This window comes from Schistocerca piceifrons, chromosome 2 (assembly GCF_021461385.2).
Source record: "Schistocerca piceifrons isolate TAMUIC-IGC-003096 chromosome 2, iqSchPice1.1, whole genome shotgun sequence".
NCBI classification, from domain to species: Eukaryota; Metazoa; Arthropoda; class Insecta; order Orthoptera; family Acrididae; genus Schistocerca; species Schistocerca piceifrons.
This window is the reverse complement of record NC_060139.1, coordinates 263,729,116-263,748,618: the sequence shown is the minus strand read 5'-3', so window position 1 is coordinate 263,748,618 and position 19,503 is coordinate 263,729,116. Positions and strand designations below refer to the sequence as shown.

The 19,503-nt window shown below is 38.9% G+C and overlaps 1 protein-coding gene across 1 annotated transcript in view; it reads right to left on the bottom strand.

The window, feature by feature from the left end:
- LOC124777402 overlaps positions 1 to 19,503 on the bottom strand; it is a 142,715-nt gene that overhangs the window by 26,367 nt on the left and 96,845 nt on the right. The window contains exon 5 of the mRNA XM_047252797.1: positions 11,948 to 11,974. Coding sequence (XP_047108753.1) covers positions 11,948 to 11,974 — 27 coding nt within the window. The remainder of the gene's footprint in view (positions 1 to 11,947; positions 11,975 to 19,503) is intronic.

Genomic DNA, 19,503 nt, shown 5'->3' with positions numbered 1-19,503 from the left:
ACCTAAGGACATCACACACATCCATGCCCGAGGCAGGATTCGAACCTGCGACCGTAGCGGTCGCGCCGTTCCAGACTGAAGTGCCTAGAACCGCTCGGCCACACCGGCCGGCTATACATGTAGTAATATAGATATTGTAATAGAGCATGCTGTAAATAAAAAGAAAACAGAAAGCTAGTCACAGTGCAACAAGTGTACAAAATGTATTTCATACTCTAGATGCTGGTGCACCATACTGATCCTCTCCCAGACATTAAGTGGCTTTTCGGTAGTCGTCCACGAGCTGCGAGAACATATGGGACTTGAATAAAGAGCTGTATTTTAAAAACGAGCGCGGCGAATATTAAAGATTTTCACCACGGTGGAGTAATTCACCACCCTAGCATGTTCAGGACTATTATTGATTTTAAATTTGGCTGATGTTTAAACGTAAAGCTACAGATGTAAGCTTTGAGATACGTTTGCTATCTTTTAAATGAACACTGCTGTTTTAATTTTTTTTATTGAGATGGACCTAAAAAGGGAGAATCCCTTGGCTGCTCCGTAGTTTTCTCTACTTGTGTCTTCAGAGTCTGCCTAGCAGATGCATTCACAGTCCATCATGCTGACCTATGTACTGTTCAGATGGCCCTGGATCAGATGAGATGATACAAAGGAAACATGTTTCCGATCTGATCTAATCCCCTTTGTGATCTATATGCTCTTTAAAATATGTATGTGGGTGAAAAGGTTCCGCAAATATAAACAAAATGCACTTCTTTTGTGGCAACATTTTGGATAGATGGTGGTGTCCTGCTAGGTACCTGGGCACATGGGAATAAAGAGCAACCAGCAAGCGGATATAGCGCTGATGAAAGTCTGTAAGGGGTGACAGCTGAACAAAGCACCATTCCCCTAATGTCTATGAACTCGCTGTTGAGCCAGAAGATCAGGTGTGAATGGACGGGAGAGTGGTCCAAGAGGAGGCACACCAAATTGTGGCCTGAGGGGTCAAGTATCCACCTGTGGCGCCCCTCCGCCAGCCAAATGGCCAGAGTGGAAGCCTGCTCACTTGTCCTCATATCACATGTAGCTCTTTGTACACGGGGTTTGCTCCACAGTGGGTTTACACCCATTTGTGAAATTTGGTGAACTGTCCAGACTCCAACCTAAGCTGTTAGGTTGGATGCTTACTGTATTTCAGAGCGATGTTTCATCCCCTATTAGTCCAGTGATCAGTCAGACAGAATTTCAGCTGCACCATTTTAAACCTTTCATTGTGTATCAGTAAACTCTTCCGGGCTAAGTTGCCGTGGTCGATCTGTAGAACTTCTTCTCCCTGACGTTTCGTTCTCAACTACGGAGAACATCTTCCGAGGTGAGTCGACGACTGGCTGCTAGGAGCTGGGGCCGCCGCTTATATAGAGATCGTAGGGGGGCGCCACCACACGTCACATGGCGTCGATGTGCAGCTATCTCTGGCTATCGTCTGTTCTCTCGATTGCAGGCAATCGATTGTCACGTGATTGATGCAACGTCGACCGCCATATCTTATCCAATTTTAATCCTTCTTCTTTACGATTAAAATTGTATTGATGTTTGTGGATTTCAATTGCCTCTCTATACATACGTGTATAATAGTGCGACGTCCTCGCTAGCACGCTTGTTTCACCAAATTTTATGTCGTGATCTCCATCCTTAAAAACATGTTCCGCTACTGCCGATTTGTCGATATGTCCCAAGCGACAGTTTCTTTTGTGCTCCGTCAACTGTGTATTGATGCTTCTTTTGGTAGTTCCTATGTAAACCCTGCCGCAACTACACGGAATTTTATATACCCCTGGGGTGGCTAGGGGGTGACGAGCATCTTTTGTTGATCTTAGGCATTCACTAATTTTCTTAGTAGGTCTAAAAATGGTCTCTACCTGAAACTTGGCTAGTACTTTTTCAATGTGATCCGTGATATTATGGATGAACGGAAGAAATACTTTTCCAGCTGATGGTTGTTGCTGTCTCCTATTTTTAGGCATTTTTCTATTTGGGTGAAGTGCTCGATTAATCTCGTTTTTTGTATAACCATTTTTCGCAAAGGCCATTCGTAAATGATTTAGTTCTTCTTGTAAGTAGCCTGGTTCACAAATATTATTGGCCCTATCCACTAGTGTTTTTATGACCCCCCTCTTTTGCCTAGGGTGGTGGTTTGAGTTCTTATGGAGGTAGCGATCGGTATGTGTACCTTTCCTGTAGACCTTATGGCCTAAGGTCCCATCCGCCCGTTTGATAACTGATACATCCAAGACGTTAAGTTGTCCATTCTTCTCCTTCTCCATAGTAAATTTAATCTTTGGGTTGATGCTATTTAAGTGTACCAGAAAATCATTCAAGTCTTCTTCCTCATGATTCCATATTACAAAGGTATCATCCACATACCGATACCACTTCGAGGGGCTTTTTTTTTTTGGCCGACTGCAATGCTTGAAGTTCAAAATATTCCATGAATAAATTCGCAATTGCGGGACTTAGGGGACTTCCCATGGCTACCCCATCGATCTGTTCATAAAATTCACCATTATACTGAAAATAAGTTGAGGATAGACAGTGTTGGAACAAGGCTACTATATCAGTAGGGATTGCTTTAGAAACCATGATTTCATTCCATGTAGCCTATACATATATGTATGTATGTGTGTGTGTGTGTGTGTGTGTGTGTGTGTGTGTGTGTGTATGTGTATGTGTGTGTGTGTGTGTGTGTGTGTGTGTGTGTGTGTGTGTCCTAATTCAAATGTTGGATTTTTATAATTTCCTTTTAGCCACACTGATCTCCCCAAGATCGCTGTAAGGGCACTAGGGATGGTAATGTCATGCACCCAACATTGTTTGTCACTGTCATCACTGTTGTGGCGTAGCAAGACAGCCACGCCACGGAAGTAGCCGGAAGGCACGCGTTTAGCTCACGCAGGCAAGAGATAGGTCTGTAACAGGATACGTAATGAATGCTATAAAGAAAAGTACGTAGCTGCTGGAATACTTAACTTTAATCCATCCTTGTGGTACATCGTTCTTGATGATACAAGTGAGACTCTGTAGATACACACAATGTTACTAATGGCGCCTTGCTAGGTCGTAGCCATTGACTTAGCTGAAGGCTATTCTAACTATCTGCTCTGCAAATGAGCGAGGCTTCGTCAGTGTGCATCGCTAGTTACGTAGTCCGTACAACTGGGGCGAGTGCTAGTACGTCTCTCTAGACCTGCCGTTTGGTGGCGCTCGGTCTGCTATCACTGAAAGTGGCGACACGCGGGTCCGACATGTACTAATGGACCGCGGCCGATTTAAAGCTACCACCTAGCAAGTGTGGTGTCTGGCGGTGACACCACAATCACTACACATATATGTCATATTAACTGACTTAAAACCGCCAGATGACGAACGTTTTAAATAACTGACATGCACAGTGGAAATGAACTATAACAGATTGTGACTCTTAACTGGCAACTTGAAATTTCAGTTGATACTAATAACAGTAACAGAAAACCTAAAAATGTTCACTGTGACTCCTTAACCTTTCCTCATGTGCAAAATAATCTCAATAGTAAGCAACGCTGGGACACAGTGAGGTGGGGGTTACTCTACCAGGGAATCCACCAGCTCATCTACAGGTGGGAAAAATGTGTCTTTTTATCTTCCTTTAGAAGGTGTCAAACTAACATTATCCCCAACAATCTCATCTGTGACCATTTACTAAATGAAACACCAGAGCCAGCATTAAAGATGTAGTGCAATAATTGCTAAAATCCTGCTTCCTTCCAGAGTCTGTAGTAATTTTGTCCATATTATAAGGAAAATTTTATAAGAATGTAAGCTTTCCTAACAGTTGTCATAATGTTAACAGTTCTTCTGTACTGTTAGTTAGTTACGTGTTCCGTTGATCAATCGCATGGTAACCATTACGATGTGAAACATGTCAATTGCTTAAGAAATCCACACATGAATCAAGAAACTTTTTAAGCTTAAAATTTTTGTTACCTACGCCATTCCCTTAAATGGCATAAAATGCATAAATTGTACCTATTGATTTATTTATTCCTATTCAAGAATTCATCTAAGGGATAGACGGAGTTGTAATGGAGATACGATTCAATTTATTTTTGAAACTATTGCTGTTGTCTGTCAGATATTTTAATTCATCTGGTAATTTATCGAAAAGTTTTAAAGCAGCATATGTTACCCCTTTCTGTGCCAAAGATAGGTTAAGTAGAGTATAGTGTAAGTCTTTCTTTCCTCTGGTATTATAATCATGAATTCCACTGTTGTTTTTAAACTGGCCCATGTTGCTGAGAACAAATTTCATTAGTGAGTACATGTACTGTGAGGATGTTGTAAGAATTCCTAATCTTTTAAACAGATGCCTACGAGATGTGCAACTATGAGCCCCCACACGTTTCTTTTGAGCAGTGAATACTTTTTACCTACATGTTGAGTTACTCTAAGATATTATTTTGTATGACATCAGAGAGTGAAAGTATGCAGAGTATGTTAGCTTACTAATTTCTATATCCTCAAAATTGGTAATTATTCTGATTGCAAAAATTGCTAAACCTGGTCACTGTAGAAGATCCTATTAAGATTTTCATCTATATGTACACACAGAAACTTAGTACGCTCTACCCTGGCTACTGACTTCTGTTGATGTGTTATATTTATTGAAGGAACTGTACTCCCTGCATCAGAAAGAAATGGATGTACTACGTTTTTTCAAAGTTCAGAGCAAACTCATTCACAGAAAACCAATTAACAACTTTTCCAAAGACATTGTTTGCATAATTTTCTATTGGAGTTTTTTTACTTTATTAATAATGATATTTGCATCATCAACAAACATAGTCTGTTTAGCTTCTTGTTTCAGATACGAAGGGACGTCATTCACATGTACCAAGAACAGAAGGGGACCTATGATCGAACCCTGTGGAACACCTAATGTAATTTCACCCAAGTTAAATGAAGTGGGAAACTTCCTTAAATCGCTTAATGCATATAAAATAAGCTTTTTGCTTCCTGTTCTGTAGATATAACTTAAACCATTTATATGCTGTTCCATTTATACCATAGAATTGTAATTTCTGCAACATAATGTCATGGTTCACACAATCAAATGCTTTGGACAAGTCACACAAAATTCCATTCGGTGATATTTTACTATTTAAAGACTGTATTATGTGGGCAGTGAAATTGTTTATTGCTGTGTCAGAGGAACAGCATTTTTGAAATCTGAACTGTGATTTACTAAGTACCCAATTACTGTTGAGGTTGCTAACCACTCTTGAGTACATTACTTTCGTGACGATTTTTGAAAATGCTGTACGCAAGGATACTGGATGGTGATTATTGACGTCTGTGGTGTCCCTGTTCTATAGAGAGGCTTGACAATGGCATATTTTAACCTGTCTGGGAAAATACTTTGAGTTAGTGATGCATTATGACATCTGAATAAAAATAACAGGTGTAACTGCTCCACATTGTTTCAATATCTTGTTAGAGATGTCATTTACTCGAGAAGAACACTTATTTTTCAAAATTTAATGATTTTCCTTATTTCACAAGAGGCTTTTAAATGAAAATTAACCTGACTAAGATTTCTCAAAACTGACTTTTCCGTGTACTGCTTGACTATTGTCACTAATTTTTTCACCTGCACTTAAGAAATGGTTGTTAAATAGATTAGCTACTTGTGTACTGTTGGTTAAGATGGTCTCATTCTCTGTAATAGTATTACACACATCAAAGAAGTTTTGCATCATCCCAGTACCCAGAACTCCTGAAGATAGACATTGACTGCGAATATTGAATCACAGACACAGTCCTTTTGACTGTTCAGAGATGTCACTAAACCTGTCCAAAGATATAAATAACCATACATGAGCAGCGCCTATTAGACGGAGGGGGTCCGACAGCTGATCAGTTCCAGTCACTCTACCTGGAGGGAGGTACACGGCTCATGTTGTCTGTAGTTCAACCATCCCTAGACGGTCAATACCGCGGTTCTATCGCGTCCGCATTGTTACTTTGTGACAGGAAGGGCTCTCAACAAGGGGAGTGTCCAGGTGCCTTGGAGTAAACCGAAGCGATGTTGTTCTGACACGGAGGAGATATAGAGAGACAAGAACAGTCGATAACAGCCTCACTCAGGTCTCCCAAGGGCTACTCCTACAGTGAATGACCGCTACCTACGGATTATGGTTCGGAGGAAACCTGACAGTAATGCCATCATGTTGAATAATGCTTTTCGAGCAGCCAGACGACGTCGTGTTACGACTCAAACTGTGCGCAATAGGCTGCATGATGCGTAACTTCACTCCCGACGTCCATGGCGAGGTGCATCTTTGCAACCAGGACACCATGCTGCGAGGTACAGATGGGCCCAATGTCATGCCAAATGCATCGCTCAGGATTGGAATCACGTTCTCTTCACTGATCGCACCTGCCTTCAACCAGACAATCGTCAGAGACGTGTTTGGAGGCAATCCGGCCAGGTGGAACGCTTTAGACGCACTGTCCAGCGAGTGCAGCAAACTGGAGGTTCCCTGCTGTTTTGGGGTGGCATTATGTACGTCACTGGTGGTCATGGAAGGCGCCATAATGGCTGTACGATACGTGAATGCCATCCTTCGACCGATAGTGCAACTATATCGGCAGCATATTGGAGAGACATTCGCGCCCCCATCGTGCACATCTTGTGAATGACTTCCTTCAGGATAACATCTCTCGACTAGAGTCACCAGCATGTTCTCCAGACATGAACCCTATGGAACACACCTGGGATAGATTGAAAAGGACTGTTTATGGACGACGTGACCTACCAACCACTCTGAGGGATCTATGTCTAATCGCCTTTGAGGACTGGGACAATCTGGACCAACAGTGCATTGATGAACTTGTGGATAGTATGCCACAATGAATAAAGGCATGCATCAATGCAAGAGGATGTGCTACTGGGTATTAGAGGTATTGGTGTGTACAGCAATCTGGACCACCATCTCTGAAGGTCTCGCTGTACAACATGCAATGTGTGGTTTTCATGAGCAATAAAAAGGGCGGAAATGATGTTTATATTGATCTCTGTTCCAGTTTTCTGTAGAGGTTCTGGAACTGTCGGAACTGAGATGTTGCAAAATTTTTGTTGTTCTGTGTACTATCTACCCCAGTGGTTACTTTTCCTGTCTCCCTTCTAACAACATTCCATATTGCTTTGATTTTATTGCCCAAGTTGTTTATTTCATCTCTGATATACACATTTCTTAATTTTCTGACTACTTTTCTCAGTATGTTACAACAATTTTTATAGTGTAAAATTACTTCTGGGTCTTTAATCATTCTTGCTGTCTCATACAATTTTCTTTATCTTTCTAAAGACACTTTAGTATCTACAGTAATCAAAGGTTTCTTTGAAATTTGTTTGGTGTTACATCTAGCAATTTTTTTGGGCAACAGTGTTCGAAAAGGGATATAAATTTATCAAAAAATATGTTGCATTTATCATTTGCATTTGTCTTATTATATACATCTCCCAAATTAACGTTTCTTAAACTTTCTCTGAAGTGCTCTATAGGTACCATTTGAGCAACCGTACACTTTTATTTAATAGTTTCTGAAATGTAACCCCTGCTACATTATGTAAGTTAATCAATTGTGTATCATGATCTGATAAACAATTTATCATAGGGTAAGTGTTAATTTTACATCCTCTTGCTGTACAAATACATTATATATTAGAGTGCTACTGTCTTGGGCTATACGTGTAGCGAAATTAATCACTGATTCTAAGTTATATGTCATTAATAACACTTCTAGTTCACTTTTCCTAGAAGAATTGCTCACAAGGTTTTCATTGAAATCGCCACAGAATAATAACTTCTCCTTTGTGTGTGACAGACAGCATAATAGGGAGTAAAACTTTTTTATGAATAGGATTACTTACTGTGCTGTCTGTCAGACATCAGCAAGCAGTTAATAGTCTGTGGTGACTACAATGTAGATTTTCTAAGGGATTCTGATAGGAAAAGTGATCTGGAATGGAGCCTACAATTAGCTCTCAGTAGTTAACTTTCCAACATGGTGGATGAATACAGCAGGTCCCTAATTGATATTGTTTTCTCTGAGGAGGTACAAAGCAAGAAAATAGCTGCTTACCCAGTAACAAATGCTCTCTCTGATTATAATGCATAGCTAGTCACGATAAATGACATAGTGCCATACAGTGTGGATATACCTCAGTGGAAGTCAGTTAGAATCATTAATGACTATAGGGCAAATATTTTTAAGAATAGTTTACAAGAAACAAACTAGGATCATATTTATAAAGAACCAAATGCCAATGTAAAACTTAATCTATTCCATGATAAATTCATGTCAGCTTTCTGCATAAGCTAATCAGAAGGGACATTAAACAGCCATGTGAAAAACCATGGGTCACTAAGGGGATTAAAGTATTTTGTGAGAGGAAAAGGGAAGTGTATCTTTTGGCAAGAAAAAGTAGAGACCCTGCAGAAGTTACACACTACAAAAACTACTCAGAATTACCAAGAAAGGTTATTAAAAAATCAAGAAACATGCACATAATGTCAGAAATCAGGACATCTGACGACAGAGTTAAGGCAATGTGGTAGACAGTGAAGCAAGAGGCGGGACAACCAACCACAGAAGAGGATAACATTACTACCGAACTGAATGGAAGGGTTTTAAATTACAAGTCACAGGTAGAAAATGTATTTAATAATCATTTCTTAAACATAGTAGAAAGCATAGGGATTAACAGTTCAAGAGAAAGATCACAGAGATATGATGAAGAAGTAACTCTCATAAAATTACATCATACGAATGTACCACCAACTTCTACTTCAGAAATTAAGAGGATCATACATTCTCTCAAGAATAAAAGCTCTTCTGGGTTTGATGGTGTTTCCAGTAGAGTACTAAAGATTTGTTCTCATATAATAAGTCCAGTATTGTCTGAAATATGTAATGCATCACTAACTCAAGGTATTTTTCAAGAGAGACTAAAATATGCCATTGTTAAACCCCTCTTTAAGAAAGGCGATAAGAGAGACATCAGTAACTACTGATCTATTTCACTGCTGAAATAGTATCTTACCTTAGCAACAATATTATCTTCAGCAAATAACAGTTTGGTTTTCAGAAGGGTTGCTGTACTAAGAATGTCATTTACATGTTCACACACCAGATGCTACAAGCATTAAAGAACAAAATAGCACCGGTAGGTATTTTCTATGACCTATCCAAGGCATTTGATTGTGTGGATCATAGTATACTCCCAGAAAAACCGGAGTTTTATGGAATTGATGGTGTAGCCGACAAATGGATCACGTCGTATCTAATCAAAAGAATGCAGAAAGTTGTGCTTAGTAGTAATTCAACCAACAGAATCCAGGGATATAATTCTGACTGTGGAGAAATCACGTATGGGATTCCCCAAGGCTCAATCTTAGGTCCACTACTGTTTCTCATATATGCAAATAATCTACTGTCTAATGTAGAACAAACAGAATTAGTTCTTTTTGCAGATGACACCAGTATTGTAATCACTCCCAGTATACTTACAGAAATGGAAGAAATGGTGAACAGAGTTCTCAGAAGTATCATTGACTGGTTTTCTGTGAATGGTCTCACCCTGAATTTCAGAAAGACACATCATATTCAGTTCTGCATCTCTATGGATACTGCACCATTGATAAGTATAACACATGGTGATGAAATGATACTTGGTGGAAACTTCAAAATTCTTAGGTGTCTATACTGATGAGAATTTAAATTGAAAAAAACACATTCTGGAACTCCTAAAACAACTAAGTTTAACCACATTTGCCCATAGAATCATAGCAAATTTCGGGGAGAGAGACATCAGTAAGTTGGCATATTTTTCTTATTTTCATTCAGAAATGTCATGTGGAATAATATTCTAGGGTAACTCATCTTTACGAAAGAAGGTCTTCATTGACCAAAGACATGCTGTAAGAATAATATGTGGTGCTCACCCATGATCATCTTGTAGACATCTGTTTAAGGAATTAGGCATTCTGACTACTGCTTCACAGTATATTTATTCCCTCATGAAATTTGTTGGAAATAATCCACTACAGTTCAAAAGGAACAATGAGGTACATAAGTACATACGAGAAGAAAAAATGACGTTTATTACTCAACATTAAGGTTGTCTTTACCGCCGAAAGGGGTACACACCGCGGCAACGAAAGTTTTTGACCACTTACCCACCGCAATAAAATGTCCAACAGACAGCAAGGCAAAATTTGAAAATAAATTGAAAAAGCTTCTCCTTGACAACTCCTTCTATTCTGTAGAAGAATATCTATGTTTGTAATGTTTAAGAGGTGGTGGGTAGGAATTGCTAACTCAGTCTATATATCTTGTTTTCATTTTTGGGGAACAAATTACCTGGTGTTGTTTAGAGTACAAATAGATGTACAAATTAATTTGCAATGTAAAATGACTCGTTCCACATCATGACGATTTATCATGCAAAATGATGTGTGGAACATGTAAGTAACTAACGAACTCGCTCCCAGTCTCCTAAAGACGACCTGTACACTGTTGCTAATATCAACACTACATTAGCTAGCTGTAGTTCACATGCACGAACTTCAAAGTGCTGATCAACACAAAATTTGCTTACTTCTACAGTTTTGTGTTTATGCCCTTCTTTTCTGTAAATGGCACCTCCTCCTTTATCCATGCTAGATCTGCAAGTGTGAGGTACTAAATTATACCCATTTATACTGTCACTTTCCATCCCCACAATTACATGGTGTTCAGACGGATAAAGTGCATCAGTCTCATTCTTATTTTTGATATCGTATACACACATGAACAGATCATCTGCTTTATTTTTTATTCCCCTTGATATTTTGATGAAGAAAATTGATAGTATCCTTAGCTTTATCCCCACTTACGGTACATGAGGCTTCTTTTATTCTATTTTTCTTGATTGTTGTCTGTGTGAACTTTGACTTTAACCTAAAAAACCTGTCTCCATGGTTCCATTAACTACAGGGATCATGCCTTGTGTGACTGTGGTCCCCTTTACAGTATCTGCTAATAGAGAAGCTAACTAATCTTTTTCCTTCCTGTTTAGGTGCAGGCCATGTGTAGTGTATCAACTGGAACAACACTTATGTGAGATTTTGCCAATGTTTGAAGCATCCTGTTCAGCCTATTGTTAACATGCCTTACAGTATTGTTTACACAGGGCAAATCATGGCGCTGAAAGACCTCCTAAAACCCAACATTTGTGTAACCAGTTTCTGCTCCTATTTTATCTAGGTCACTCCTAATATTATATCTTGAATTCATAGCAAGGCTGTTTCCTGCTCCCCCAACTGTAATTATTTGATCTTCCCTCTCAAAGTCCCTGTATAGCTGACCCAAGTTTTCTGTCACCAGTTTAAGGCTAGCACTTGGTTTTACAAAACTTGTGACCTGGTACCCTGCACCTAATTTCTCCTGAAGCTGCTGGCCGACACCCATCCCATAAGTGCTACATAAAAGCAGAATTCATGTTTTGCTATTCTGATTTGTTCCTGACCTGTCTTTTTTTTAAGCTAATATTCTGCTTCAACCTACACCCAACTACATCAACTGTTACAGCATAGTTCTTGTATAATATTCGCCATCAGTGTTCCTGGGTGTATGCTGCATACAGTGACTGGAATAAGACCTCAGGAAGCAGGCCAAAATGACGCATGAAGAGCTTCTGAAATAATGGTTTGGTAGAAATACACAAAAACTTTTGATGTCAGTCGATTGTATGGCATGGTCACTCAGACTGGATTTTGTTATTACATCTTACGTAATAAATGATGTTGTGAAGAATCTGTTGCACAATTGAGAATGCATTGTCAGCAATAACAAAAAGTTTGATTATATTGGTGGTACATACCTGCTAAAGTTGGAATGTATCCCAGAGCTGCAGAAAGAAAAGTAATGTAAATATATAAAGTCAACAAATTCTATATTTAGTAAATGTAAATGTACAAAAGTAAATGAGATAAGTGCATGACAATAGTATAGTTCTAAGGTTTTTCAGCAATAACAATCGCATGTGTACAATAAATACATAGCTAACTTGTGAAAGAAAAAAGAAAACTTTCTACTGATAGTTTAAAAACTTAATTTCAGACAGATTTCAATTAACAATGTTCTTAATATGTAATTTCTTTATCAGTCTTAAAACAAAAAGTCTTAAAATGGAAATTAGATAACATTAACAACAAATACTCATCATAGTGTCTGAGTGCACAATCAAAACAAGTTTAAAGATATTCCGTAAATATAGACAAATTATATTTATAATGAACTATAAGGTTTGATGTGGCTGTATATCTGAGTGTGTTAGCATCAGACTACAAATTCAGAGTTCAAAGGGAGACTGTGGTAATCTATTCCAACAGAAATACCTATTATAGAAATGTGGCATTCAAACCAGCCACCAGGATAAGGGCATCATAACTTAAATGAGTCGGTCACATATGATAGAAAATTGTACTTGAGAAATCTATTCTACAAAAATCAGTTGAGTGTAAAACCTCTACTTGGGAACTGATATTCTACTACTGGGATGTGAGTTTACAGAAAGCAGAGACTATGTAGGAAAACCTGTTATGAATATTTAGCTTCCACTTATAACACATCAAATTTAATTATGTTTACAGTGTTACACACAAACAGTTTTATGATCTGCTACAAACCTCATCGGAGTGAATCATTGTGGAAGGAATTTCTTAGTATTATCTGCATTATTAACATAAAGGCACAAATAAGTGACATCTACTGGATTACGTTTTCAATGAGCCAATTGTTCAAGTGGTTTTTTGGCTACACCACTTAAAGTGAACTTGAGAATGGTGGTTTCTAAAGAACACTGGCCAGTTTCTTTCCCTGTTTTGTCCAGTCAAAATGAGTTACTCACATTCAGTACAATTGAAGTTGGTCGCATATTACTGTGAAGGGAGTCTTAGTTTTACTTCTTTAGAGTTCAACACTCACAAAGTGCATATCTTGATTTTCTTTTTATGTTAGATTTTCAGGGTCATCCAAAGTAACCATAAATACTGCAAGACATCATTTGCAAATCCTGTGAGATTTAGAAAAATAAGTGACACAGGATGACACCTTAGTTTTAAATGGTCAAACTTAATTTCTTTTTTCCCCCTGTGTTAAACTAAGTTTCAGCTGTATAAAGATTAGGTTACAATTATCAACTGAACTCTATTTTTCATCTATTCTAACTGTAAGAAATACATAGAAACAGGTTAATTTTTTGTTTTTAATGATATGTAACAGTTATGTATGACATAAAAATGTAATAATTTCCTCTGTAAATACTCTAAACATAATAATGTTTTTATCTTCTAAGTACATGTATATAAGTCACACATCATTTTATCTGTGTTTGTGAGATTCAGTTGTCACCTGCCAGTGCTCTAAGAAGGCAACAGATTGTTCCTTATCTAAAACATAATATTAAGAAGAACATTAGGAAAATATTTCCTAATTATAATTTTAGAAAATTAAATTATTCCAGAGCAGAGTATTCAAGATGTTAACAATTTGATGATTTAAGCATAAATGAGGTACAATGTACACAAACTGCAAATGAAGTAATGTATTGTGTTGAAAATGAGGTAGTTTCATAAGTAGCAACACAATGGACCCTCAGGGACAAAACCTGTCACAGTGTGTGCAGCTCTTCTTTGTATATGACATCACTTTTCCAGATGGTTGAATCGAAGATAGCGGTGCAGGAAATTGAAAAATCCAAGACAGGGCAAATACTGAAATATCCAAGATGATGGAACAAGCTCACTTCCCCAAATTTTAAAGCAGAGGGAAATTTAAGAATCTCGCTTGTGATAGTGAGAAATTCAGAAAGCCCAGATGTGTGTGTGTGCTGCCCTTTTTTGTACACGTTCAAAATATTCACATGACATTAATGTTGCCTATACATGTAGGGGAAGTTTTTTGGAACAGTTTTTCCCGTGACTGCTCCACAATCTAATTAATAACCTATATATCAAATTAGACTACCAAATCAATTCAAATTTCTAGCGACAAATGAAGGTATGCATGACACTGAAACAAACTCCAGCGATTGTGAATCTAATAAGATTTTCGTTATTGCAGGTTTATTCTGTGACAGATATGTGTAATGTTTTTCTATAAGGTGGGCCTGCTAGCTGGCTGTGGGAATACGAGAACCACAATGAGAGAATAGCTCGTGGTTCGCAAAATTGTTTTCTGTCAGAGAAGTTCAAATGGTTCAGATGGCTCTGAGCGCTATGGGACTTAACATCTGAGGTCATCAGTCCCCTAGACTTAGAACTACTTAAACCTATTTAACCTAAGGACAGCAACACATCCATGCCCGAGGCACCATTCCAACCTGCGACCATAGCAGCAGCGCGGTTCCGGACTGAAGTGGTCAGAGAAGTATCCATTGCTTCCAAGGAAGGCCAGCAGTAACTGATATTGAACTTTTTTTAAGTAGGTCCATCGTTCTTTCAACAAAATTATTCTTCTAGCGGGTATGAAAACTTGCAGGAGCGTATGTCCAGCCACTGTCATTGGCTGCAACGTGCAATCACCCTCATAGTGAGAAAGAATTTCTGGGTTCTGCCTCACCCTTAGTGAGACATGTGTATGACTGGTTAACTACAGCAGATTCTTTAGGAGAAGTGAGATTGTTGATTTTTTTTTATTTTTTATCCGTCGAAACTCAGGAAATCTACAACGATTGGCGAACGAGAATCTTGTGCTGGCAGAACCAGCAAGTTTATGAGAAGAAGAGTAGATACACACTTTTTCTTAGAACTGCAGGGAGAATCTTTCGTCTTGAATCATCAGAGGGGGTGATGTCTTTGCTTTAGAGCTGTAGAGAGGGAGGACTTCGTCCGAGAACTGAGCGCAGACGCCGAGTCTGAACTTATAACTCAAAGTTACCACTGCAGCCATCTACTGCACCTGAGTTTAAGAACGATGGTAAGCATGAGCCACATTGGTGTACGTCGTGAAAAAGTGACCACAAAGTCGTTCATTTTCAGTTAGAGTTTTGTCACTTTGAATTAATTCTAGAAGTCAGCTAGTTGAGCCCAGCATGCGCTTTGACAAGGGAACTGGTGCTTATATCTATTTTTCTGTGCCTTTTCTTTGATGTATCAAATAATGCAGGAACCATTGATGTGGACATGGCTAACTGTATCATTTCAGTTTCCACTCCATCCACCTGTGCCAGGATATTATCGTATATTTTTAGCAGTTCATTAGAAGCTTTTTGCAATTTATAATTAGCTAAACTGTCTGCTCAGTGGTTGAAATCAAGTTAATGCTTATAGTAATAAACAGAATTTTATGGTGACCTTTATATTCATCCCACGTTTTGATGAAACCCCTACTCATTATACCTATCTAAGCTATACTTTCCGTATTTCATGTTTAATTGGGCCACCGCTGTTTAAATTCAGATGTTCAATAATTTCTGCTGTCCTACTTTTCCTTAACATTTCACGAGATGTTATGTGGAATGATTTGTTGACTGTATAGGTCACTGGGTTCAGATCTTGTCAATGTGTCAGGGGTTAGCTAAATGCTCAAACATAGTCTCACAGCAGGCGCCAACATACAAAGTCATAAATCTTGGAGGATTCTTCTTACCAGTGTTGCATATTACTGATGTTGCATGGTTGCAGATGCATCTATCCAATGTTGCATGACAGAGGGTGCGTCATAGCACAAATGTGACACACACACATACACACACACACACACACACACACACACACACGCACACACACACACACATGAACACACACACACATTCACATCAATTTTCCACTAATAGCTCAATATTTCATCAGCCATTAAAACGAATCAGCCAAGCGTAGCCCATTATTTTCCCAACCATTAAAGCGAAACAGTCAATCAATGAGTACCCCACTTGTCAACGACTACATCTGATAGTTTAGTTCCCTTGGTGCAAACATAATTTATCTCTCAAATTATACCTCACAATGTTATTCTCACATCTAAATGGTCTGTAACATTTATAAAAAGTACGTAGAGATATTGACATTAGTAGTGTAATTTACAGGTTAAGATGCACTTGGTGTCTAAAATATGCCTGCGGACGCTAAAAGTGTCACAAGCAATTTTCATGTCCAACTTTACCGTTACAATTATATTGTATTATGATAAAGCAACATGTACTCTACAGTTTCACTTTCATCCCCAAAGACAGCATTTTACTCCAAAAAACAACTACTGTGCCCTCAGCTGCCTTCTCAAAAATGATTCCTCATCATGAAAACATCACTGTTTCGTAGCGCAAACTGATCAATACTGTAGCAGAGTTTCTCAACATATTCTAACGGAATTTGCGTATAGAACTTTACGTTTACTTTTTTGCTGTCGAATGTTTGATAAACGTAGCAATTATATGCTCTGCAAACGACTTTTCTGTTGTTAGTTGCACAATGTCGAGAGCACCACTTTTGGAGATCTCCAGTGAGAACGTTTGTAGCTTACAGAAAAGTTGAGTGTTTAACATCATTCAATTCTCAGTCTAAGTGTTAAATGTTCGAACTATTTTTGAAGTTTGCTCTTAACGCGTTTCACTTTATGAAACCTGTCAGAGTCCAAGGGCCGGGGCACAATATACGCAGAGGTCTGCATCCTGCCTCTTCGCTGGATTTCCTGTTTTCAATACAGCTGTTGTGAGCGATACAAACATAAACAAATATGTGTTAAACTTCCAGGTGTCACAAGCAGCTGGTAGATTTGTTCCGTATTTTAACGTTTTCTGAGAAAAAAGATTTGCTGTTCAACTGTTTCCGCATCAAAAATCAGTAATCAATATTTGTTTTGTCGTATTTGAAAGTATAAGTAATCTGGGCGAGCTATGTACTATCTAGTATATGTCGAGTACTTGACAAAGTTCTGTGTGTCACCTTTACAGACACTGAGCAGTTGAATACGTGATGATCTAGACACGCACACAACGTTTTTATAAATATAGAAATGGCTACACACAGTGTAGCGTGAAAGATACCGTAAGTATAATAGTAACACATGAATCGCAATATATATATATGTCATGTTGCATGCATTAATTTCTACAGCACATTCACAACATATACACAGTGCTACTGACAGCCACCACGTATAATCGGTTACTTTGATCGACAATTGGAGAGCGGTTAATACCTATGAAGTCACGTAACGAAATTATAGCTTCCAATCCGTTGAGCAGTGTGCTCAGACGAAAAAATATTCCAGTGTTAGTGGTGTACTGCTTCACACGGTCTTGTCGATTAAATAACTTGGTGCAGTGCTCTAAAGCGAGCAAGGCGAATCGTGAGCCTCGGAGGATTCAAGGAATGTGTCACTAGGCCACGATTGTTCGGGAGCAATTGTAAATCGTACTGCTAGATTTGTTAACGCTACCGACGACCTATACAAGAGTATTACGGTAACGGGAATCCCTGGAGGGCAGAAGAAGCAAAATGCTATTGAGAAGCAACATTTGCGATAGACTGGTGAACGATGCTGCTGCCTGGAACGTACGTCTTGCGTATGAACCCCAAAGAAAAGGGAAATTAACACATGTGGGACGTCCCCTGTTTCCCTCCGCCTGTTTTCCTCTGCTTATCTAATGCTCACTTGGTGCTTACCTCTTTGTTTTCAACAACGTAGTTCGTTACCTCAAATGGCCACTTAAGATAAATGTCTCACTTGTCTTTTCTGGTATTTTGGTGCCACTATATCTAGACATCATGGCATCATAACAACACAGAGCCAAATTATAAGAAATATTCATTCTCTTAGTCATGTAACAATTGTAGAATTCTGTAAGTCATTCACTCTTTAATTACATAGTGAATATTTCACTCTATTTGTTTATCTTTTGTATAACTTTTTAGTTCATTTTGCACGTATATTTTCAATGTAAGAACTTGTCTGCAGGTAGCAAGATTCACATAAGCGCATTAACTCTACTTGTAAGTACTTGTTCTTTAACACAATGCATATCACGCCAAAGATCATAATGTTGCAAAGTGATTTTATTTGTCATATTCATATCCTTTGCAACTACATCCAGTGTTTACCTATTGTGAATAAGTGTAAAACCAAGAACAGCTAAATGCTGTGTATAGTTGTGTATACTAGCTGATAGTATACATTATGTGTACTAATTTATTATGGGTATCACGATGCAGTGGGCTGTAAGTACTCAAAACATCACAAACTTTCCGTTTTATAAACGTTCCGTCACCGAACTAAATTTCCGTCAGTTTCGCCAGTACCATCACCACAGCGTCTGCTCACACTTGGTCAACGAAATAATATTCTTGTAAAACCTGCATCTGATGATTAGCTAGCAGTGGGCCAGAATCTGGTTAATGGCCCAATAAATCGTTGCTGTTGTCGTTGTGATCTTCAGTCCAGAGACTGGTTTGATGCAGCTCTCCATGCTACTCTATCCTGCACAAGCTTCTTCATTCAGGTACCTACTGCACCCTACATCCCTCTGAATCTGCTTAGTGTATTCATTTCTTGGTCTCCCTTACGATTTTTACCCCCCACGCTGCCCACCAATACTAAATTGGTAGTCCCTTGGTGCCTCAGAACATGTCCTACCAACCAATCCTTTCTTCTAGACAAGTTGTGCCACAAATTCCTCTTCTCCCCAAGTCTATTCAGCACCTCCTCATTAGTTACATGATCTACCCATCTAAATCGCATAAAAAAGGTAATTAATTGAAACCCTCAGCTGCCGACAAGTGTTGTTGATATACCTCGATGGGGACAGCTGAAAATGTGTGTCCCGACCGGGACTCGAACACGGGATCTCCTTACATGGCAGACGCTTTATCCATCTTTTTTTTTAATTAATTTTGTTCGATGTTGTTCGTTGCGTTTGGTCTGGGCGGACGTCACTAGACATCCGTTCAAGTTGATCGTTGATTCTTCGACTCAGTTTTTTTTTATTCCAGAGAGCACGCAGCCCTCTGACCGAACACGCTGAGCTACCGTGCCTGCTTGAGCCACCGAGGACACGGATGAATAGCGCGACTGCCGGGACTTATCCCTTGCACGCTTCCCGTGAGACCCACCTTCCCAACTGTCCACAATCTACATACGTAATGTTCCTAATAGATATCTGCCCATCCAATCAATACTCGCGCCAACTAAGGTGATGGTTCCCTACCTGGGTAGCATGTATCGAAGATAGTAACTGTTCCCGAAAGAACAGATAACATTGATGACCGTGCAGCTTCTCTAGAATAAATGATAATTAATTGAAACCCTCAGTTGCCGATAGGTGTAGTCGCGCTATTCATCTGTGTCCTCGGTGGCTCAGATGGATCGCCGGCACGGTAGCTCAGCGTGTTCGGTCAGAGGGCTGCGTGCTCTCTGGAATAAAAAAAACTGAGTCAAGGA